This window comes from Camelus bactrianus, chromosome 11 (genome assembly GCF_048773025.1).
Source record: "Camelus bactrianus isolate YW-2024 breed Bactrian camel chromosome 11, ASM4877302v1, whole genome shotgun sequence".
In the NCBI taxonomy this organism is placed as follows: Eukaryota; Metazoa; Chordata; class Mammalia; order Artiodactyla; family Camelidae; genus Camelus; species Camelus bactrianus.
This window is the reverse complement of record NC_133549.1, coordinates 64403919-64428499: the sequence shown is the minus strand read 5'-3', so window position 1 is coordinate 64428499 and position 24581 is coordinate 64403919. Positions and strand designations below refer to the sequence as shown.

The 24581-nt window shown below is 34.6% G+C and overlaps 2 protein-coding genes across 11 annotated transcripts in view; both read left to right on the top strand.

Annotated features, from left to right (window-relative positions):
- Positions 1-24581, top strand: part of CTNNA3 (catenin alpha 3) — a 1350411-nt gene that overhangs the window by 126731 nt on the left and 1199099 nt on the right. For 9 of the 10 annotated variants that reach the window (XM_074374085.1, XM_074374091.1, XM_074374087.1 and 6 more), the window contains one exon: positions 1161-1280. The exons of the other annotated variant lie outside the window; for it this stretch is intronic. In XM_074374085.1, coding sequence (XP_074230186.1) covers positions 1161-1280 — 120 coding nt within the window. The remainder of the gene's footprint in view (positions 1-1160; positions 1281-24581) is intronic. 10 annotated transcript variants of the gene reach the window in all.
- On the top strand, positions 2043-7442 carry LOC105066376 (large ribosomal subunit protein eL19-like). The gene is given in 1 exon segment (XM_074374095.1): positions 2043-7442. A coding segment is annotated over 1 exon segment (591 nt). The 5' UTR covers positions 2043-6757; the 3' UTR covers positions 7349-7442.

Sequence of the window (24581 nt, the reverse complement as noted above, 5' to 3'; positions counted from 1 at the left end):
TGCTGTAAAATTGTCGCAATATTACTTCCTATTTCTGTTTCTTCTATCACCTTGAATTGAGATAAACATGTTGCTTTTGTGAAATTGCGGATTTAATTCTGTAGAATGCCATTATTATATGACTTATTCCATGGAGTTTGAAATATGAAGGGTCAAATCATTTCCCTGGAAACTTAATTATATTCTGTAAAATCTTATTACCCTGTCTCATAACACCATAATCATGGTGGAATGCTGGTTTGTTTAGGATGGTGAAATCTCCATCTGTAGAACTCTGTCTAATGGCACACACTGAGAACATGGGAAATAAATGACATAAAGAGAGAGCAAATGCAAATGTCTTGCAAATGATATCACTTGACATTTTCAATCACTAATCCTCTAAAGTATGTTCTAATTTACTAAAATAAACCAAGAATTCAATTTCTTGTGAGCTTCCTTTGCTTAATTAATTATTAGTAGCAGAACAATATTCTGTGATACGCTGCAATTTGTCTCCTTTGTGTTTATCTAGTATCTGACTTAAAAATGAAGAGAGGCATTCTGATTTAGCAGAACTGATTTCATAACTCATCTCTGTTATAGAGTAGAAATGAATAAATGTTTGCTGAACATGCTACATGTGCTTCAGTCATCAAAATGTTAGTTTTCCTTTCTTCTCAAAATGTAAGATCTGAGAGATCTTCCTGGCTGAAGTTTGGTGGGTGCCTACTCTGCATAGATATATCTACAGAGGCAAGTGGCTACCTTTGCATAGACAAATTTGTTTCCATGATTGGAATGTGAGAGCTTCTTTAATACTTTCTCATTATGATTTGAAATTATACATTCGTTGCAATTTTTTTTCTTTAAAAGTAGCAGCGTATACTAAAACATGAAGAGTTAAAAAAATTTTTTAATGGAGTATGCTCTTTTGTTGGAATGCGGACTAAACAGGCTTCTCATTCATGCAATAATGATGGTTGTACTTAGCATACAGTTAGTTTCTAATGCTTTATAATGGTGCTTAATTATTTAATTGAAAGGCAATTAGCAAGCCTTTGTTATCTCTGTATTATGGAGAAACTGAGGCTCAGCATTGACTATTTCTCTGTGTTAGCTCATTAGGAATTTTAGAAAAATATGCTGCTCCTAATGATTTACTTTTGCTTTAATTTCAGTTTCAAAAGGCGTTTGAGTCTCTCAAAAATGTTTCCAACAAATCTGATCTCCAAAAAACCTATCAGAAGCTTGGAAAGGAGCTGGAAAATCTGGATTATTTAGCCTTCAAACGTCAGCAGGTAGGATTCAGAGCTCTCCTTGGTGGAGGATATCATAACTTTATTCTTCTCACCTTCCTGCCTGTCAGAGGTTCAGGTGGATCTGGGGAAGCTTATCTTCTAATATTTAGGGCAGAAGTAAGTTGTGCTGTGTGGTGCTGACCTGCTGTGTTCATATGGCTTCCTGCAGCATTCAATGTAGTCCTTACTTTTAGATGTGCATTTTAGGGGTGTGTGTCCTTATACCTCTCTTAAAGAAAACCCTTGCTGGTTTGTGAAGGTCTAACTACCTTGTGATTAAGGAAGCCTCAGTGGCATAAAGGGAACCTCTATGTGGCTTGGTCAGTTGGCTGTTATTTTGACAGAGGGATACTTGTGGAGAAAAATCACCTCTAGACTAAGAAAATGATGTGGATGAACATGCAGAATTAAGAAAGAGAGTCATAAAAATGCCAAAGTAGTTTTTTTTTTCAGTTTCGCTTTAGTTTTCTTGTTTGATCTCTGAAGATTAGTAAAAATTTGCTAAACGTGTAAGACTGAAGAAAAACATGCTTCACAAATACAAGTCTTTTAGCCTCTTTGTATAGAAAACAAGATAAATCCAGGGCCCAAGTAGACTTTTATAGAGTTACTTTTAGAATTAGCATTTTATATTATTAATAATCATTAAATTCTGTGTGCAAGATCCTGCCACCCTAGCTATCTACTTTTCCCAAACTGGATCTTCTCCAGGTTCTTTACAGCCACTAGGTGTCAGGATCGTCAAGCTTTTACTTTGGTCGAATGTTTATTCCGATCAGAACAACCAGTTAGACGTTTAAATTAGGTTGCATGAAATTCAGGAATGTGCTCAATGATGGATGGCGTCTAGAAGAATGACTAAGTGGCTGACTCGCATGGCCAGGCACCGAGTCCATTACTTAAGAGTCTTTCCTGTTAGTGCGACAAAGGGTGTGACTCTCTTACCATTGCCTAATTCACAAATTTTGGATCTTTTCGAAGGGGGTTTTCAAAGCAGTACTTCCTATATTTAGTTATATACCTCATTAAGTCAACATGGTATAGTCTAGAAATACTGACTTGAGAAGAGAATTATGTTCTAGGTTTTGCTTCATCACAGACATGATTTTATTTTTCTAGGAGTTGTATTTGTTTTGTACAATGTTCTGGGGTAATACAATATCATGCTTTAATTTATATGATAAAGGATACAATATCCATTTGTTTTATTTACTTATTTTTATGTTAGTGATGGCCTAGGTATGAGTACATGTAACAGAAAGTAGTCACAGTTACTGAGAACTATTACAGTAAGCTCTCAAATGATGCTGCTTAAAATTCACACTGTGAGTCACTGCTCTGGCCTATGTAGTGTTTAGTCCAGTTTTGTTTCCAAGAGCTATATTTTACCACTGAGGGCTATTTAAGTTGGCAGGCAGTAGTCACTGTCCTCTTCTCTTATCCTTTCTCATTAGCACATTCTCAGTGATTAGAGTCTTACATTAGCTAATTGTGAATTTGGAAAAATGTGAACACTTCAAGGGCAGAAGGGCAGAATTCTGGAAGAATGGCATTGAGGACAATAGGTAAATTGCATGTGTATGAGAGGAAAAGATGGTCATGTGGGTGTATGTATATGTATACATATGCGTGTGCATATATAAATCTTATGTACTGTTTATTAAATGACAACTATATGCCACATAGTGTGATTAGCACATTTAGGAATTAGATCATTAAATGCTTATAATAATATAACTAGGTTGATTTTATGAGCACCATTTTACAGATGAGAAACTGTTAAGGGAGTTAAGTAACTTGCCTAAGGTCACTGGGATAGTAAGACATGAAGCTGAGCTTCAAATACAAATTTAGTCTGACTCCAAACCTGGGATTTTCCCAATATGCCTATAGGGAGCAAGACTAGGGGATAGTAAAGTAAAGAGTTCTAGGCATGCACTATGAAAGCATTTTTAGGAGAGGCCAGACCTGGGTCTTAAAGAGACTTCTGAAAATAGGCCTCTGATGAGAGGCAGAAGACAGGGCCAATTCTCTCTCCTTCTCTTTCTCTCAGTGGAAATTGTTCAAAATATACAGAAACACAGAAGAATTTTTGAAATAATGTCTTCAGACAGCTAAGAAAATGTATAAACTTTATTTTTATAATATTCTAAGTGTTAAATATAGTACATGTAACAGAAAGCAAGTTCTAGTAAACCTTATTCACCCAAGGCAATTCTTTAAACTTGAAAGAACAGATCCTTCTGAAATGGACTTGCTTGCACACATAGTATACTGTCAACCCTTTGCTTTACATGGCTCTGCCTTTCTCTATGTCTAGTGATCATTTTTTTCTACCTGGAAAAGATAGAAGAGGGATTGGAAGGAAGTGGTCAGAAAAAGGATGGTTGAGTAGAATGAAAGTCAGAGACCAAAAAGTGATTGAAAAGAGAGAAAGGGACTTTCAGGGATAAGATAAGAGGGATAAAGTAAAGGAAATTAAACTCTGTTTGGTTTTATACTACATGCATTTAGTAGGTTAAAACATTGATTTTTTTGAAGAATTAAAAATATCTCAAAATAGAAAAAGGGAAAAACAGAGAGAGGATTACAAGACTATATAGTGAATGACGGGGGTGTGGCAGAGAAGAGAAAAGACAAACTCTAATTCCCATTTGCTCCCAAATGTAGCAGAGCTTCTGAGAAATTTGTATTAACCAAGTACTGTACCAAAGTCACAGAGGAATGGTTGTGTTTCCTGTATGGGCAAGGTTCAAAGAGTCAGAACATTAGCTTTTCTCTGACTTGGTGGGATTTGTCTTTTATCTCCTATCCTATTCCATATAAAGCCCTCCCCCTGCATCCCCCCAAATCTATAAACCCCCTGCATCCCCCCAAATCTATAAACACACACTAGTCCATTTTCTCCTACTGGAGAAAATTTAGGTCTCTGTAAAATTGCAGTTCAGCTAGAAAGTTTCTGCCTTATAAGGCAGGATTCTTTGTATCAGTGAATTAGTCAGGCTTTGTTTCCTGGTCCAAACATATTTATCATTTCTCTTTGTGACAGAACGTAAGCTTCATAAGGACGGGGCCTCGTCTGTCACCTTCAATGCTTATATCCTCTGCAGTTATCACAGCAGTATCTGACCCGTGGAAATACTCAATAAATACTTGTTGGTGCTGTTATTGCTATGAACAAGGAAGCATGCCAAAAGTTTTGGTCTCAGATTATAGGCAATTAAAATTGATGTGTCTTACAGCACTTCTAAAATTCAGAAAGGCATTAAGTACTAGGCTTCCTGGGTACCAAAGGCTGACAGATTGCTCTTTGCTATGTGCATTATTTAGATTTTCTTCTAACATATTTCATTTTCCACCTATTTCTTTAAACAAACATAAAGTATCAATGTTACCTTAACTATGAATTATGGATGTACAGTGAACTGACTATAATTACTGTCTTGGACTCTTTCATTAGATTTTTTTCTGTCGCGTTCTATGACATTTTAGACATCATTTTGAGAGATTTCTTTCCCTGGGCTAGACAGATCCCTGGAGTACTTTGCTCTATTCTTTTACCTCTCATTTTAGGGGTTCTTGTGCTTTCTCTCCTAGGTGTGAGCTTAGCTGTTTCCCTTCCCTTCCCTTTCCTTTTCCATTTGTTTGTTTGTTTGTTTGTATGTCTTTTAAAGAGCAAGTGTTTATGCTTCAACTATTCCTTGGGCTATATTTTAGGTTGGAGCATAAGCATCCCTCCATTTTCCTAATGTCAAAAAGACTAATGTTAAAAATAGCTTTGGTTGGAAAAGATGAGAGGAGGCTGTGATAGATGAGGTGGTGGTGGGGTTTGATGAATCAGTAGGAAGTAAATGGATGACAAAGCCATATTAACCCAAGAATTGGGAGACTTTTTCAGTTTCACTACATCTGGAGATGGAATCTTGGAGTTTATATGCTTAGACTGGTTTTTATCCTCCTGGTTGATAATACTTAGGAATGATAATAGCAAGCTTCAGCTGTTATATAGAACCCAGGTTTATATATTAATTTGAGTGCTTATAAATCAAGAGATTTCCTTGGGGCTTTGGTTTTTTGGAATACAATTTTAAAAAGCTTGGTATTCTGGACTCTAATTTAATTCGTTTCTCTCTTCTATCCTTAATACTTATAACAGCATTTTAAGACACATCCCCTTTCCAGAGGCTTCTGAAGTCCTTTGGTATAAATTAAAGTTGACATTATTGAGTTGAACATTATGTAGACTAGAGCACTATTACACACTGATGTGAAAATATGTAAAATTAAAACATTGTACTTCAGATTTTAGTGGAAAGTCTTTCAGCTTTTCTCTGTTGGGTATTATGCTGGCTGTAGGTTTGTCATAAGTAGATTTTATCACGTTGAGTTATGTTCCCTCTATACCCACTTTGGTAAGAGTTTTTATCATAAATTGGTGTTGAATTTTATCAAATGCTTTTTCTGCATCTATTGAGATGATCATGTGATTTTTGTCTTTTCTCTTGTTGATGTGGTGTATCACGTTGATTGATTTGCCCATGTTGAACCATCTTTGTGTCCTTGGTATGAATGCAACTTGATCATGGTGTAGGTGTATGATCTTTTTTATGTGCTGTTGGATTCTATTTGCCAATATTTTGTTGAGGATTTTTGTATCTGTGTTCATCAACAATGTTGGCCTATAGCTTTCTTTTTTGGTAGTGTTTTTGTCTGGCCTTGGTATCAGAATGATGGTGATTTCATAGAATGAATTTGGGAGTATTCCCTCCTCTTCAATCTTTTGGAAGAGTTTGAGAAGTACCGGTATGAGTTCTTCTTTGTATGCTTGATAGAATTCCCCAGTGAAGCCATCTGGTCCTGGACTTTTGTTTGCAGGGAGGTTTTATAGGTTTTATATTGCGGTTTCTATTTCACTTTAGTGGTTGGTCTGTTCAAATGATCTGTTTCTTCTTGATTCAGTTTTGGTAGACTGTATGTTTCTAGAAACTTGTCCATTTCTTGTAAGTTGTCCAATTTATTGCCATATAGTTGTTCATAGTATTCTCTTATGGTTTTTATATTTCTGTGGTGTTCGTTGTAATCTCTTCATTTTCATTTCTTATTTTATTTGTGTGCTCTCTCTTTTCTTCTTGGTGAGCCTGGCCAGAGGTTTGTCAATTTTGTTTACTCTTTCAAAAAACCAGATCTTGGTTTGAATTTTTCTGTTGTTTTTTTAATGTCTATTTTATTTATTTCCTCCCTGACGTTTCTTATTTCCTTTCTTCTGCTGACTTTGGGTTTTGTTTGTCCTTCTTTTTCTAATTCTTTTAGTTGGTAGGTTAGGTTGTTTATTTGAGATTGTTCTTTTTTGAGGAAGCCCTGTATCACTATGAACTTCCCTCTCACCAATTCTATTTGATATAGTATTGGAAGTCCTAACCATAGCAATTAGACAAGAAAAAGAAATAAAAGGGCCTTTTGGTGCTGTGGCCACAGCCATGAGTATGCTCAGGCTTCAGAAGAGGCTTGCCTCCAGTGTCCTTTGCTGTGGCAAGAAAAAGGTCTGGTTGGACCCCAATGAGACCAATGAAATCGCCAATGCCAACTCCCATCAGCAGATCCCAAAGCTGATCAAAGATGGGCTGATCATCCAAAAGTCTGTGACTGTCCATTCCTGAGCTTGATGCTGGAAAAACACCTTGGCCCACCAGAAGGGCAGGCACATGGGCATAGGGAAGCAAAAGGGTACTGCCAATACTCAAATGCCTGAGCAGGTAACCTGGATGAGGAGGATGAGAATTCTGCACCAGCTGCTCAAAAGATACTGTGAATTTAAGAAGATTGACCACCACATGTATCACAGCTTGTACCTGAAAGTGAAGGGTAACATGTTCAAAAACAAGCAGATTCTCATGGAACACATCCACAAGTTGAAAGCAGACAAGGATCTCAGGAAGCTTCTGGCTGACCAGGCCAAGGCCCGCAGGTCTAAGACCACGGAAGCATGGAAGCACCATGAAAAGCGGCTCCAGGCCAAGAAGGAGGAAATCATCAAGGCTCTGTCCAAGGAGGAAGAGACCAAGAAATAAAGTTTTCCCCCTCTTGTCTGTACATGATGGCCTTGGCTATTGCATGGATCACTCATTCAATAAAACAAGGCTTTATCTGTCAAAAGAAATAAAAGGGTTCCAAATTGGAAGAGAAGAGGTAAAATTGTCACTATCTGTGGATGATGTGATACTATATATAGAAAACCCTAAGGGATCCACACAAAAACTACTAGAGCTGATAAAAGAATATGGCAAGGTAGCAGGATACAAGATTAACATACAGAAATCAGTGGCATTTCTTTACACTAACAGTGAAGTATCAGAAGAGGAAAGTAAAGAAACAATCCTTTTAAAAATTGCATCCAAAACAATAAAATACTTAGGATAAATCTGACCAAGGAAGTGAAAGACATATGCAGAGAACTACAAAACATTGACTAAGGAAATTAAAGATAACTTAAAGAAATGGAAAGATATCCCATGTTCTTGGATTGGAAGAATTAATATTGTTAAAATGGCCATACTACCCGAAGTGATCTACATATTTAATGAGATCTGTATCAAATTACCCAGAACCTTTTTCACAGAATTAAAACAAATAATTCTATAATTTATGTGAAATCACAAAAGATCCAGAATTTCCAAAGCATTACTGAAGAAAAAGAATGAAGCTGGAGGAATAACCCTCCCAGACTTCAGACAATACTACAGAGCTACAGTAATCAAAACAGCATAATATTGTTACAAAAACAGACATGTAGATCAATGGAACAGAATAGGGAGCCCAGAAATAAACCCACACACCTATGGTCAATTAATCTTTGACAAAGGAGGCAAGAACATACAATGAAGTAAAGACAGTCTCTTCAGCAAATGGCGTTGGGAAAACCAGACAGTTGCATGTAAATTAGTGAAGTTAGCGTACTACCACAGCATACACAAAAATAAACTCAAAATGGCTTAAAGGCTTAAACATAAGACAAGACACTATAAATCTCTCAGAAGAAAATATAGTCAAAACATTATCCGACATAAATCTCAGCAATGTTCTCCTAGAACAGTCTACCCAAGCAATAGAAATAAAAACAAAAATAAACAAACGGGACCTAATTAAATTTACAAGCTTTTGCATAGCAAAGGAACCATAAGCAAAACAAAACAACAACCTACAGAAAGGAGAAAATACTTGCAAAAGATGAGACAGACAAGGGCTTAATGTCCAGAATATATAAACAGCTCATGTGACTTAATAAGAAAAAAAACAAACAACCCAATCCAAAAATGGTCAGAAGACCTAAACGAGCAATTCTCCAATGAACACATATGAATGACCAATAGGCACATGAAAAATTGCTCAATATCGCTAATTATCAGAGAAACGCAAATCAAAACCACATTGAGGTATCACCTTATACCGGTCAGAATGGCCATCATTCAAAAGTCCACAGACGATAAATGCTGGAGAGGGTGTGAAGAAGAGGGAACCCTCCTACACTGTTAGTGAGAATGTAGTTTGGGGCAGCCATTATGGAAATCAGTATGGAGATTCCTCAAAAAACTTAAAATCAGTATGGAGATTCCTCAAAAAACTTACCATATTATCCAGCAATCCCACTCCTGGGTATATATCCAGAATGAACCTTAATTTAAAAAGATGGAGAAAAGACAGTCTCTTTTTTTTATTTTAAATAATGTATTTTATTTAATTCAATAGATCCAAAATGTTATCGTTTTCAACATATAATCAGCATAAAATTTTTGAATGAGATATTTTACATTAAAAAATTTACTTATTTAACAATATCATATTTTAAAAAAATTGAAGTACACTTGTACAATATTATATGTTACAGGTATACAATATAATGATTCACAAAATTTTAAAGGTTATACTCCATTTATAGTTATTATAAAATATTGACTATATTTCCCATGTTGTCCAATACATACTTGTGACTTCTTTTATACTTGATAATTTGTACCTCTTAATCCTCCCATCTCCATCTTGCCCCTCCCCTTTCCCTCTCCCCACTGGTACCACTAGTTCCTTCTCTATATCTGTCAGTCTGTTTCTTTTCTGTTATATTCACTAGTTAGTTGTATTTTTTTAGATTCCATATGTAAGTGATATCTAACAGTATTTGTCTGAGAAAAAACAATCTCTTTAGCAAGTGGTTTTGGGGAAACTGGATAGCAAAAAACTAAAAATAGACTTACCATATGTTCTAGCAATCCCCTTCTGGGTATCTATCCAGAGGGAACTCTAATGCGAAAAGATACATCCATCCCAATGTTCATAGTAGCACTATATATAATAGCCAAGACATGGAAGCAACCTAAATGTCCATCAGCAGATGACTGGATAAAGAATTTGTGGTACATTTACAAAAAGGAATACTACTCAGCCATAAAGAATAGAACAATGCCTTTTGCCATTTGCAGCAACATAGATGGACCTGGAGAATGTCATTCTAAGTGAACTGAGCTAGAAAGAGAAAGAAAAATATCACATACCACTCATATGTGAAATCTGAAAAAAAAAAAGGACACTATGAACTCATCTACAAAACAGAAACAGACTCACAGACTTAGTAAACAATCTCATGGTTATTGGGGAAAGGGGATGGGAAGGGATAAACTTGGTAGTTTGAGATTTACAAATGTTAGCCACTAAATATGAAAACAGATTTAAAAAATGTTTCTTTTGTGTAGCACAGGAAACTATGTTCAGTATCTTGTAATAACCTCTAATGGAGAAAATATGAAAATGAATATATGTATGTATATGCATGACTGGGACATTGGGCTATACACCAGAGATTGACATATTATAATTGACAATACTTCAATTTAAAAAAAAGATATATGCACCCCAATATTCATAGCAGCACTGTTTATAATAGCCAAGACTTGGAAACGACCTAAATGTCCATCAACAGATGACTGGATAAAGAAGCTGTGGTATATTTACACAGTGGAATACTGCTCGGCCATAAAAAAGAATAAAATAATGCCATTTGCAGCAACATGGATGAACCTGGAGAATGTCATTCTAAGTGAAGTAAACAAGGAAGAGAATGAAAAATACCACTTGATATAACTCATATGTGGAATCTTAAAAAAAAAGGGCAAACTTATTTATAAAACAGAAAGAGATTCACAGACATAGAAAACAAACTTATGGTTACCTGTGGGGAAGAGGGTGGAAAGGTATAAATTAGGAGTTTGAGATTTGTAAATACTAACTACTATATATAAAATAGATAAACAACAAGTTTATACTTATAGCACAGGGAACCATGTTCAATATCTTACAGTAACTTATGATGAAAAGGAATATAAAAATAAATATATGTATGTTTGTATATGACCGAAATATTATGCTATACCAGAAATTGACACAACATTGTAAACTGATTATACTTCAATAAAATATATATTAAAATATTGTACTTCAGATTCACATCCATGTTGGAACATGGATCTCCCTCTTGTCTTCCCGATCATAGCATGCTAGTCTCACCTTCTGAACTTTTCACAGGGTTCATAAAGTTGGTGTTTAGAATATTTAGCCCTTTTCTATTTACTTATTTAGCTAGTAATCATTCTTTAAAGCCAAACTGAAGTCTAGTCTCCCTCATGACACTTTATTCTGTGACCTCTGGTCCATATGTAAACTCTTCCTCCTTTGCCATTCTTTGCTTTTATCCATGTCATAAAATTTACCATCTGACTGATTATACTCCCATTGAAGATTCATGTAGTGCAGGCTAGAGTGTGAGCTTTGACTAATCAAATCTTGTTAGATTATTTGTCCCACTTTAGGCACTGCAGTTTCTTCTTTTAAAATGTTAGGAAAATAACACCTAACTTATAAACTGTTTTGAGAAAACAGTATAGAAAGTATGAAGTACATACATGTTTTAAATCCTTTAAAGTACATAAAGGAATCAGTATATAAAAAACTTAGCATAGTGCCTGGCATGCGATTAGTATAAGATGTAAGTATTATAATGTTGTTTTTGCATTATTCTCATCTTTCATCTTCCTAGATAGAAAAATGGCTATCCATAGGATATTCTCTCTATTTTATATACTTTTCTGCTTCACATAGGTCCAGCACTATTATGAACATGTAAGATGGAATGTTTTTAGACATACATAATACAGTGTTTGGGGCTCTGTCATAAAAAATGTTTATACCTTTTGAGAAGGGAGTTGCAGTATTTGGTTCTTATGTGCTTCTGAAGTGATGTCTTTTGATGGGCAGTGAAATTAAGGTCTGAGTATTATGCTATCACTGTCTGTGACAGAAGTAATGTGTCAGACTCGTTATGGGTAAACCCCAACTCATTTATATATATCTAACCTTCCCTTGTGGTTCCAGGTAGTATTGTTCAGTACAATATTTTTCTGTCTTTAGTTATGATGTTCAGGAATGAACACTGCTTTTTTCTTTTTCTGAGCAAAGTGAGTTAACCACTTTAGATAACTCCAAAACCAGAAGGGTATACAATATGTTATAGAATAGGAATTGAATTTAAAATGATCCCTTATCAATGAAGAGATAGAAACAAATAAGATGAAATGTATTTAGTAAGAATGACTGCAGGTTAACATCTTGCATTGATAAATGAGATTCCAGATGGATAATGACTAACCATATAGAAAAGAATCCTAGGCTACTCTGGAACTCAAGAACTCCGAGGGACACAAGATAAGAGTGTAGGGCTCCTGTGAAATCAGTGCTTAGCAAAGCAAAATGGAATAGTGTTAAGCTTGTTATTTTTGTATTATAGCATGTATTGTATTATAGAGAAGAGGAAATTGATGAATTCAAGTAATGGTCTTTAACCATGTAAAGATTTACAGCAATAAAGATGTTATGAATCATCTCAGGCAAGGGAATACACAATAATATTGCACCGGGAATTGTTTGTAAGTACAGTATGAAGTAGAACTAACTTCCATTTACATTAACACTAAAATGGAAGTTGTAAATATATTTTACTTAAGACCTTTAAAAACGAAGTACTTGTACATTGGGGATTATTTAGACGCAGTCTAAGAAAAAGTATAATTGGGGCCTGAATGAGTGTTCAAGGGAGGTGCTAAGCTTCTAGATTGATAGTTCTATAAGCAACAGATTCACTTCAGCAGGCTTTGTTCGATGAAATATGTTAATAGCTCTACTGGGAGAAGATCCTTGTTTTCCTTATTCTGTAATTAATCTAACTCTCTTGAAAGAATTCTGATTAAATTATTCCTTTTAAGAGTAAGTGAACCAAGGACTGCTACATTAAATTATTTGTGTCTATCTTAGATGGCATTCTGTTTCTTATTAGCCCAATCAAATAAAATGATTATTTATGCCATTTATAAAACTTTTCTGAAGATCCCAGAGCATTTCAGACATCATTTAAAAATTGCACAGGTATTAAAAATGTTGAATTGTAAGACAGTGTGCTACAACAAAGTCCAAACGAACCCAAATGTGTTTTATTCTATCCACTGCATATGTAATTCCATTTTTATTCAATTGCACACAGTTGTTTGTCTCACAGGAAAAAGAGATGACATTATATTTATTCTTTAATTTTCTGATACAGAGAGAGAGAAGGTTGAATACATCATTCAAGGTCATCCTGAGTTAGTAGCAGATTCAGAATTAATACTCACATTTTCTAATTTCTAGCTTATTCCAATAGCCATTCAACCATTTTCACTACTTCATAAACTGCAGATTTTTATAGGGTGATTTCTTTTTCTATAGTTATAGTCTGAAATTAAAAAAAAACCTCAAGATCTTTATAAGAACTTCATGCTTTATTTAAAAGAAAGTGATCAAAAATGATCAAAATCTGAAGTTTGATTTCTACCTTGGATACAGTCTTGACAAGTAAATGTATTTTATTAAATTAGTAAAGTAAAAACATTACAGAGACATCTTTTAAGTTTGACGGTTTATTATTCTATTTCCATCTGTTGTCTCAGGGGTTTAGTTTATGGGTGGCACTTAGGTAGAAAAGCTGTTCAATCGAGCACATACTCACTGATTTTCATGCACCAGAAAAGATTTATTAATTTTTTACAAGGTTGTTTGCTATATAATAGTTTGCCTTATGGGCAGCTTATAGCTACTTTATAGTGAGGAATGCTTATTGAAATAGTTAATGTTTTGTTATGTTGTTTTCAAAGTTTACAATGCTGATAGGGGTTTCAGAGGTGGTAAAAAATTTTAGTGCTTGTATCAATGTGGCACTTATTTGTGTATATCTTGTATTGACGTACCTAGGTCTGTAAGATTGTCAATAGAAGCTGGTATTGATGAGAAATTAAAGTTCTAAAAGATTTAACTCTGAAAATGATATCTTCTCTAGTCTGTTTGGTAGCTTGAAAATGACCTCTGTGTGCAAATCAGATAACTTTTCACTGCTAAGATTATGACCTCTGGTGTCTAAAGATGAAAACTAAAGGAGGTAGAAAAGAATCAGTGAACCTTAAACTAAGGAAGTTCTAAAATTCATCTAACTCAACTGTCTTATTTTAGAGATAAGAAAAATGAGACCCAAGGAGATTAGATATCTTGTACAAGACTATATGGCTAATGGCAGCACTGGGGACAATAACAGGAAGTGATATTTTCTTAGGTTCTTTTCTGAGTCCTTTAGCATAAGTCAGCCACTTGTGTATTGATCCTTTGATATCTCTGGTTTGTATTCTGAATGTAACTATAGATGCTTTTATCATCTCTAAGTATGTATAAACTGTATTAGACCTTGAGGTGCCTGTAAATGGAAATCATTCAGTAGTGCAATTTTTTTAAACATTTTTTTATTGATTTATAATCATTTTACAATGTTGTGTCAAATTCCAGTGTTCAGCACAATTTTTCAGCTATACATGAACATATATATATTCATTGTCAAATTTTTTTCTCTATGAGCTACCATAAGATTTTGTGTATATTTCCCTGTGCTAAGTAGTGCCATTTTTTTAAAAGACAAAAAGACAATACAATAATATTACAACATTTTAGAAGAGGTAGGAATTACACACATTATCTGATTCAAACTCTTCAATACGTAGATAGACAAATAATACAGAAAGCATCGTTTTGTTCCTACCTATTGCATAGAAATTTTGATTTTTTGGCAATTTCTAGATCCTGTGTCCTCTAAACCAGTGCTTCCCAAACTTTAATATGTGTCCAGATCACAAGGGGAATTTTGTTAAAATACAAATTCTGTTTCAATAGATTTGGAGAGATACTGGAGAGTTAAACTCCTCAGTACGCTGATGCAGCTGGTCCATGGACCACATTTTGATTATCAAAGGAGTTTAAATAATAATTGCAGGAAGGCATTATTTCCAGATGTATGTCAAGAGCCTAATACAGTCCCTGGAACATAGTAAGTACTTAATAAACATTTTGAATTTGAGTTACAATCCAGTAGTAAGGTTTGTGTCTATGTTTGGACATAGAAGTACTGCTATCCTTACTATAATATCATTTATCACAAATGTAATAGTTTTTTTTGATGTTTCACTGTCATGTGAAAGGAATGTTTATGCACATACATATTGTGTTTTTATAGATTACATATTTCAGTAGTTGTAGAAGTTGTCCTTTGTATATTTTTGCCACAAGTGAAAGATTGAGTATGAGAGCAGCTGAGTCTAAGGTACAGGGAGCTGAAGAAGAGTGAGAATGTAGTAATGAACACCTGCAGTGTTCATTGTGACTTGGCCAAACTGACCATGGGATCAGCTGGTATTGACTCAGCAGCATTTGTTCCAGAAAAGCAAGTTTGGTCACACACTTACTATACAACTGATGAAAATTATAGTCTCAAACATATTCCTGTTAAATTTGTGTATCCAAATTGTACATCTCTACCTGAGTGCACAATCAGAAAACATCACAATGACTGTTACTGGGTCCTTGTCAGGCAGAAAGATTACTGCTACAGCTACAATTCTCTGTGTTAATAGTAGTGCCGGGAGCATGCCTAGAGCGCTACTGGCTAAAATTCAAAGGAACTGTTGATGTTGCTTAGATGAAGCCAACAGTTCTGCTGACAGCAGAGCTTTAAATGTGCACACACCAATCATGCAGCCTTTTGTAGATGTTAAGCTGTTTGTAAAGGGCTGATTGCTTGAGGGCTAATTTAATATGTAATGAGAAATTCAGTTTTTCCTTTATTTGTAAAAGGCATACTCAATTTTTGCTCCCTAAAATACCATATTTGGACAGTTTTAAGTTTGCTATTTAGGAGGAAGCTAATCAGCTTTTATATTATTTCTCATGCTCCACGTTTGGCAGCAGTAGAAACACATGCTGAAATACTTCTAGGTGAGGGGAAATATCATCAGAATATGGAACAGCATTGCTGGCTTGCTGTACATTTTGTTTAGTGATTTAGAAGACTATGTATATGTATAGGTTTTCTTCCATGCACTCTGGTTTGAAATGACAAAAAAAATTGAATTAATATTCTTCAAAGTCATGTTACATTTTAGATGGAATATCTTTGAATTTTTACAGTGTAAATAGCTTTCCTTCTGTGGGCATCTGACAACTGTATTCATTGACCAAATTAATTATATTTTGCTTAGTAGTTTTTGTATCACCTATGGGATTCTAGCAAGACACCACAATCAACCTATAATTTACACTGTATTCTTCTCTTAACTGTATTTTTATGAATCTAATCTTTTTCTCTGTTGTAGCATACAGCATTAATACATGCTAGTACTCTGTATATAAATGTTGCTCATATTATTATAGCATCTGGTTGTGCCATAGTTAGGTATTTATCACCTACTCCATTATAAAACCTTTGCTCCAAAAGAGCAGTATGAGCCTATTAGATATATACACAATTAAGTAGGTAATGATCTGTAGCTGCATCCATACAGCATCAACAGCTGACCTGTGGTTGGTTTTCCAAGTGTGGTACTGATTGTTGATAGGAGTTACTTAGATTATGGGATGAAACTGTTTTGATTATTTTGAGGGCCTTTTAAAAAAAAACACGCTTATTGTGGTTCCTGTACAGTAAACTACAAATATTTCAGATTACAATTTGATGAATTTTGATAGGTGTGTACCGCCACCACAATCAAGATAGCTAACATTTCCATCACTCCCCAAGAGGTGCAAATTTCAAACTCTTGATTTATCCCTTACCACCTTTACCCGCTGGTAACCATAAGTTTCTTCTCTATGTCTGTGAGTCTGTTTCTGTTTTGTAGATAAGTTCACTTGTGTCCTTTTTTAAAGATTCCACATATAAGTGATATCAAACTTGTCATTAAGCATATTTATTTTGAAGACCAATAAACTGAAAAGGGTATTTTTCTTCTGAGGGCCTTTTTTTGTGCTCTGAATATAATTTAAGTTAAATATTTTTGTTTTAACCTTACTTTTTGCTTAATGAAGAAATTATAATATCTCCTCACATTTATGTAGATATTCACATTTGAATTTAGAGAAATGAAATGTGGTAAATTACTCTGGTAAATCTCCAAGCTTTGGGGCTTTTTTTTTTTGGTTAGTCTTTGAGTCTAAACTCAAGGCTCATTTTCTCAGGATAAATGCATCACTTTTCACTTTGGATCAGAGCACCAAGTCCTGGGGTGTGATACAGTGTCATGTGAATAAAGAGAATTTTTAGTTAAGCAGCAATGTGCATTTATTACAAAAAAGCAGAAAGTTTTAGCTTGCCTCTTGTTCACTCTAATAAAAACACATCTATACCATGTAGTAAGAGTAGGCATGCTTAAGGTCAAAATAAGACCTGGGAAATGTTGCTTATTTTACTTAGGACATAGAAAACATTAAATCTAAAGACTAAGGTGAATTAAATGAACTAAGTGTACCTGAACTTTGTTTTAAACTTAGAAGAAATTATCTTTTAGAAATCTTTATGAAATCTCTCAGGAAACAATTTTTTTTCTTGAAAATAGGGAGTATATACCTCCTGGCCTAAGGTACTTAAGATATTTGATATTATTTAATGCTAAAATAATGGGCTAGAATTGGATCCATGAAAAAGAATATACAAGTATACCAGCAGTAAGGTGTTTATAAAAGAAAGGAAACTTAAGTTAGATTCTGTATTAAGTAATGTATGGTAAGTAAATTAACACTTGTAAACATGTAGTGCTCATGAGTGACTTGTATCACTGGCTGAACATTTTCTTCAGCTCCAAACATCTTGTCCTGCAAATATAGACAGTATCTTGATATCTTTGCTACTCTGTATTTTCAAGAAATTTGGAATGGGTTATTTCTTACCTTTGATGCAAGAATTGTTTGTGTACATTGCTTTTATAGACAGTAATTTCTTAATGTCACTAAGATATCAATATGAAAAAACCCTGAAGATCAGAATTTTCCAGAAAGTTTGTATAAGTGGAATAGATGTTTTATCCTACATTTTAAAGGTATTTTTGCATATGGTTCTATATGTGACCTAAGATCAATGAACACACTGTAAGATCAAGCTCTTGAAGTGGACTTAAAAAAAACCTGTTGGTGATACTGAAGAACATGAGGAATTATGAGTATTTTTAGGATGGATAGATGAGACTGGTAATATTATTTTCATGAAATTTGAAATTAAAACATATTTATTTTGAAGGCCAAAAAACTAAAAAAAGTATTAATACTCTAGAATAATTAAAAATAGTTAAGATTGCAACAAAGCATGTTGAAGGTGAAATGCATATTCCCTAGGAGTTCTCTGAAAATAATAAATGTGTATCAGAAGAATTGTAGACACCAGCAATAATATATAGCTTATGATTACTAGTGAAGAATATGATCCACATTTTATTATTTGCTACATCTCATTGTGAACTGTATTCCAAAATTGATGGAATTAGGACAGTGCTAAGAATACATTTCATTGCATCATATTACAAGCAATTAAAAATTTCATCATAACAGATAACTATGTTCTCAAAACAATAACTTATTTCGTATCTAGACATTTATATGAATATTCTTTTTAACCGTACTCAAAAATTAGCTCTACGAAAGGTTCTCTTGGGTTAGGGCTGGAGTAAACAATAGGGGGTGAGAACCTTCTGCTGAAAAGGAAACTCACAATTATTATGCATTGATTTGGGAAGCTTGGATTTTTTTTTAAAGGAAAATACATTAAAAATAATGGTATAATGTATTAAATCATACAAAAACCTGAAACTTGGCTTCAGTAGAGGCAGACATTACTTTATTATTTTTTAAAGTTTATCTTCCTCCTAAGCACTAACACAAGCCATATATTCACAAATAAAATCTCCACTAGTGTTTGAGGCTCATCTGCTGAAAATAAAAAGGCATATATGAGTCTGTCATACAGCAAGATAAAAGTTGTGTTCTTTATGCATGGAAACCATTTTCTACTAGAAAGAGTTGTAAAAAAATAATGAATTATAAAGAAAGTGAGTTTATGGAAAGAGGATAGACTCTTTACAGCATTATGTAAATATTTTCTATGCAAGTGCTCTGATGTAAGAAACATACTATGCAACATTTCACTTTAATAAAGAAAAAATAGGTGATGATTATTCACAAGATAACACAGGGACTTCTAGCACACATGAATGTTCATTCACAGATTATTGACTGGTTGAAATGTTAGGAAACACTGCCTATTGGACATTCTGTAGTAATGAAGATTTCCCATCTCTGAAGCTGTGGGAATGCCTACTATACAGGTTAGGTCTTTAACTTATTTAATTATTGCACTAATCATATGATGGGAATGTTACTATAGGGTTATGACCTGGGCCTTGTAATGATGGTTGAAAGCAGGTTATATTTTGATAATGTCCCTACCCCCTCCATCCTTTCCTAATTTCTTATGAAAAAGACCAAAATAGAATTCCTAATGCTTAACATGCAGGCAGTGGGATTGTCTGGAGGGAGTGCCAAGGGCACACTGCTTAACAAGGAGAGGTCTAGATCAGCATGTTGTAACCATAAGAGGAAAACGAGTTATTGGTAGGGGAGCCAGTGATCTAGAGGGCACGTGGTAGCTGCTAAAAATATATTAAGAAGAGAAATTGGTATGGAAAAGTTACAGGTCAGGGTTATATGGAATTGGGGGTACTTTCTTAGAAGCAAAATGTAAGATTGTGTGGCATAATTTTACTTTGAGACATTATGTTCTTTTTTCTACTTTCTCACCTGAACCACCCACAATGGAAGGGAGTTTCAAATCAGGTGTAGATAATAAAAAATGGCAAATTCTTGATATCTTGCAAGGAGAGGCAAGTACACATAACCAGGTTGTCTTTTCCCGTCTTTCCTGCCACTCTATGAAACACCCTTCAAGTTGGGGAGAAGGAGGAGAGGTGGATGGGAATAGGACAAGCTTAGACATTGTTTTTGTTCCTGTATCCTACCACTGTCTGCACCAACCCCTCCCCCATTTCCCCAGGGTAGGAGACATGATAGAACTTATTCCATTGAAGTTTGAGGATCTGAGATGAACGGTGAATTACACATTTAATCTGAGAGTAGAAAGGTTTCTAGGAATCTTAGGGTGGAGTGAATGTTTTCTGCCATGATGTCTACCAGAATTTTTTTTTTTTTTTTTTAGTTCTGAAATAGTGAGGAAGGGCATCAGAAAATTTCCTTGGGACCAGAGTGTGGAGAGGGAGTCATGGAGCTTGGTCACTTGGAGGCTTGGTCACTTGGTCACTAGAAGGGAAGCAGATAAAAGAAGGATGGGTGAGAGAGCGTGTGGCTGACCAGTACCACAGGATGCAGTGGGGACTGAGAAAGCTATAGACTGTCCAGTTGCCATTTGAATGAGTGCTGTCCAGTGCTGAAGACCAAGGTGGAGTTGTGTCAGAAGCAGGAGGCTAGTGAAGGACCAAGGCAGATCCAGATGGATGTGTAGATGGCTGTCTTCACAACTGTCCTGTGTTGGCAACTGCATGAACCCTTCTGCAGCTTAGAATCATCCCCAAGGAGGACAAATCAGGAGAAAAATCTGAGAGAGAGATTTAACCTGAAAATATTTAATTATAAAACTAAACAGAATGAATAATCACTGAAATGGGCTGAGTGTAATTGAAAGGGAATAAACTAAATTTCTTTCCCAAGAAAAATAGGGCTTGGAGTAAAAAAAAAATTAACTTTATTATAGAAAAACTTGTTATTTATTTGTAAATTATACTTCAATAAAGTTGAAAAAAATGAAGTTACATTTTTGTACTTTCATGTTCATGTTTGAGAAATTTGTATTTGCTATAAAGTTCCAAATCCAGGACTGAGTCGGGGAACATTGTGATGTTTGGAAATACAGCAGAGATTTAGATGGGTGTGTGTTTGTTTGTGTGTGTAGCACCAGAGGCTTTATCATTTACTTTGACTTTTTGTTCCACTTTTGCCATAGCTATTTAGGAGATGAGATGTCTCTTCAGTTAGGGTTACCAGATAAATTATAGTATGACCAATTAAATTTGAATTTCAGATAAATGACAAATAATTTTCTAGTGTAAGTATGTCCCAAATACTACATGGGACATACTTATCCTAAAAAGATATTCATGATTTGCTGGAAATTGAAATTTAACTGGGAGTGTTTTGTTTTTTATTTTCTAAGTATGGCAGCTCTACTCTTTGGTGCACTTACCCAGTGAAGGAAAAAAAAAAAACTAGCCTACACTTCATTGGTCTGTGAAGTTTGACAACAGGTGGGTGCTGCACAACTCGTGTTAAAATTACATTTCATAGAAGAAGCAATTCTTGGTTCATCTTGATGGGTTGGGCTGGCTCTCTGAGACAGCAAAATCAGGCCAAATAGAATGGAAAGGTTTAAGAAAATTGCAAGAAAGTAACCTACTTAGTAACTTGTTCTAGAACACACAAATAGTAAGTGGCAGAATCAGGGTTTTCCAGGTCCAAATGGCCTTCACAATACAAATTCAATTTTTAAAGAACTTTTTAGGAATGTATTTATTGTGTAAAGGAATGTACTCTTAAATTCTGGGTGGTTTGGAATCTGTGGCTGTACTCTTCTGTTATGATCAAGCCTATAAAAGGAATCTTAGAAATCTTTTCCAGGAAGCATGCCCTTGAATTTAGTTGAATTATTTTAAAGAGATCATGAGATGCTACTTCTTTTTAACTTAGCATTTTACTTGAAGGATATTTCTGAAATTAAATCTGTGAGAGTTTAACCAAAATAATGCAGTGACACCATAATGTCATCTAGAAGAATGCTGTGCTGAGTTAAATAACTCTAATTATTAGCAACTTTAAAATAATAAAACAATTAAAAAAAAACTCACTTCTTTGCTTTAGTGGAATCCAGTTTGATTATGTTAAGCATTTCACCTGGTTTGGATAGTTGGCTTTCTGTAACTGTTTTGAGATCCCAGTGTCACAACTTATACTTAGTTTCCTCTGTGTCCCAGAATAATACAATGTTCCTGGTCTCAGATTTCCTTCTGTCCTTTGAGGACTGTGCTCCACTAAGAATGCCTATTTTCTCTTTACTTTACTTTTCTACTCATTTCCTCTCCCTAGCGTGTTAACCTATTAAAGTTTGGTCTTAACAATGACAACTATCATTCAAAGCAGTATCCCCCCCTGTAACAGTCTTATCTCTCTTCTATTCCTCATAGCAAAGTTTCTGAAAGATTTTAGATGAGCTAACCTGCTTACTGAACTACATCAGTTCTTGGACAGAAGTGGAGGAATTGAGTATTTTCCTGAAGCTAATTATTATTAACTGGCATTCTGTTCCCATTAAGTATCAGATAACATAAAAATTCCAAAATTGACCATGAAAATAAATGAATACAAGTAATATAAATATATTTTTTTCAAATAGATGTTAAGCATATAAAACCAAACTCAGCATAAAAGCTATGCTATAAGAATATTCCTCTCATGAGTTTTTATCATGGTTTGGGGTAGGTGAGGCTTCTGAAATTAGGAGACCAAAGAAGTGACGTCTGAAGGCCCTTCTTAGTAAAGCTACTTTCAGAAAGCACAGGCATTTTTAATGCTTCAAGGATCTTCAAACTGCATTCAGACTTAGGGCAATTTGTTATTAACATTTTTGTGCTTTTCCCTGAACATGAATACTTCCATTTTTAATTGTTAAATGAGGAGGAGGTAAGTTTTCTGTGATGAATTTTTTCTGTGATTCCTGTTTTTCTATTTTAATATGAGTTAGCTGATTTGCCCTATTTTGACCCACTCAGCAGCATTGCCAATGGACTCAGTGAGGAGATGGTTTTAACAACAGTTGTAAGGCAGGTGTAAATACCAGTTTTAGTAATTGCTTTGGAGGTTTTAATTATGTGCTTACTATCTTCTCCTTAGCATTTGTTGTTCCCACTTCTTGGACTGCTTTTCCACCAGAGCTTCATAGGATGGATCCTTCTGGTAATTCAGATTTCAGTTTAAATATCCTTTCCTTAGAGAGAACTTCTCTGATCTATCTAAGGAAGAACCGTCTTGCCACATCTCCTTACCTCTTCATAACCCTTATCATTTTATGAGATTATCTTGTACATTTACATTTTTTGGTTGTTTATTGCCTGACTTTCCCCATTAGAATATAAGCACCTTGCCTCTCTTAATATTAAGTGGTGCTCAATAAATATTTGTTGAAGAAATGAATAATATGAAAGGTTAATGATGCTAGTGAATCAAAAAGTCAAACCTTTCTAAGGACGGGTTTGTATATAGTACCTTTTTTAAACCTCTGATTTACTTTTTACTTCTCAGTAATCTGGTTTCTGCCCATTTATTGCACCAACCTTGTTCTTGATATAATCACTGTTGGAATTGATGTGTTTCAGACCTTTTAACTTCTGTAAGGCACTTAACATTGTCAACTTGGCCTTCCTTCCTGAAAATCTTAATTTTCTTTATTTTTTTTTTCAAAATTTCTTCCTATTTGTCTGGACACATCTCAAATTCTCTCTGGGTAAATGTTGATGTTTCCCAGAACATGACTAGTTTTCCTTTTCCTTCCTCCTCGTTTTTCTTTTTTCTTCACTCTCTGTATATCCTATAGAGTCTTACCATATATACTCAAAAACTGCCTCTACTCTGATGATTAGATGATTCCCATGTCTTCATTTCTATCCCAAGTATTTCTCTATAATGCCAAACTTTATCTGGTTACTTAATGGGCTTTTCCAGCTCAATATGTCAAAAATTTACTATTATCTTGTCTTGCCCTCCATTCTTTTTTTTTTTTTTTTTTTTTTTTTTTTTGAGTAAAGGCAGATTTATTTAGAGAGATACATACTGCATAGAGCGCAGGCTGTTTCAAAAGGTAAGAGGAAAGGCCACAAGGTGTGAGGGTTGGGTGCTCAGATTAGAGTAAAAGTAGGTACACACTCTATAGACAGAGTGTGTCTTGCCCTCCATTCTTACGCCGTTTTTCCCATTTGTATTTCCTGCCTTAGCAAATACCTGTTAATCGATTTTCTTGCATTCAGTTTTACCCCTTTCTAATTTAGCCTATATATTATTGGTAGAAAGATTATTTAAAAATGCAAATCTGAGCCTTTCCTCCCATAAAATCCTTCAGTGGTTCTTCATTGTCTTTAGAATAAAATCCAAATTTTATAAGGCATTTAAGACCCTTCATTTTCCAATAAGAGCCTTGTTTTTAGCTATATCAAAATATTTATTGTTCTTTGAATGTATCACATTTCCTGTGGCTTCATGCTTTTGCATATGCCATTACTTCTGAATGATTATTTTCCTCCCAGAGTCTCCTGGCCTGGTTCTTACTTATACTTCAGATTGCAGATTTGACTGCTCCTAATTTGGAGTAGATGCTACTTTATGGTGTTTTGAAAGTATTCCATGCATACTTTTATCACATCACTTGTCATACTGTAGTTTGTTAATTTTTCTGTCTCCTTTCACTGTATTATAATCTCCTTAAAGTCATAGAGAAAACTCTTCTCTCTCTATTCCTCAACACTTTGAATAGTGCCAGGGACAAAGTTGGTTTTAACATTTTAATGTGTAGTGTACAAGTAATACATAGTTCTGTGTGTATGTATCTCTGTCTCTGTCTCTCTCGCTCTTTTTTTTTTAATGGGAAGCCTTCCATAATCTTCTGAGGCTATTTAATTCAGTTTGGAGTATTGTGTTACCATTTTCTTTTGCTTCACAATTGTTTTTTGGTGAGATATTTTCATCAGCTGAATTGTTTTGGTTCTTATTTGTTTCCTTGTTATATTGTGTTTTATACTTCTAGATTGCTTGAGC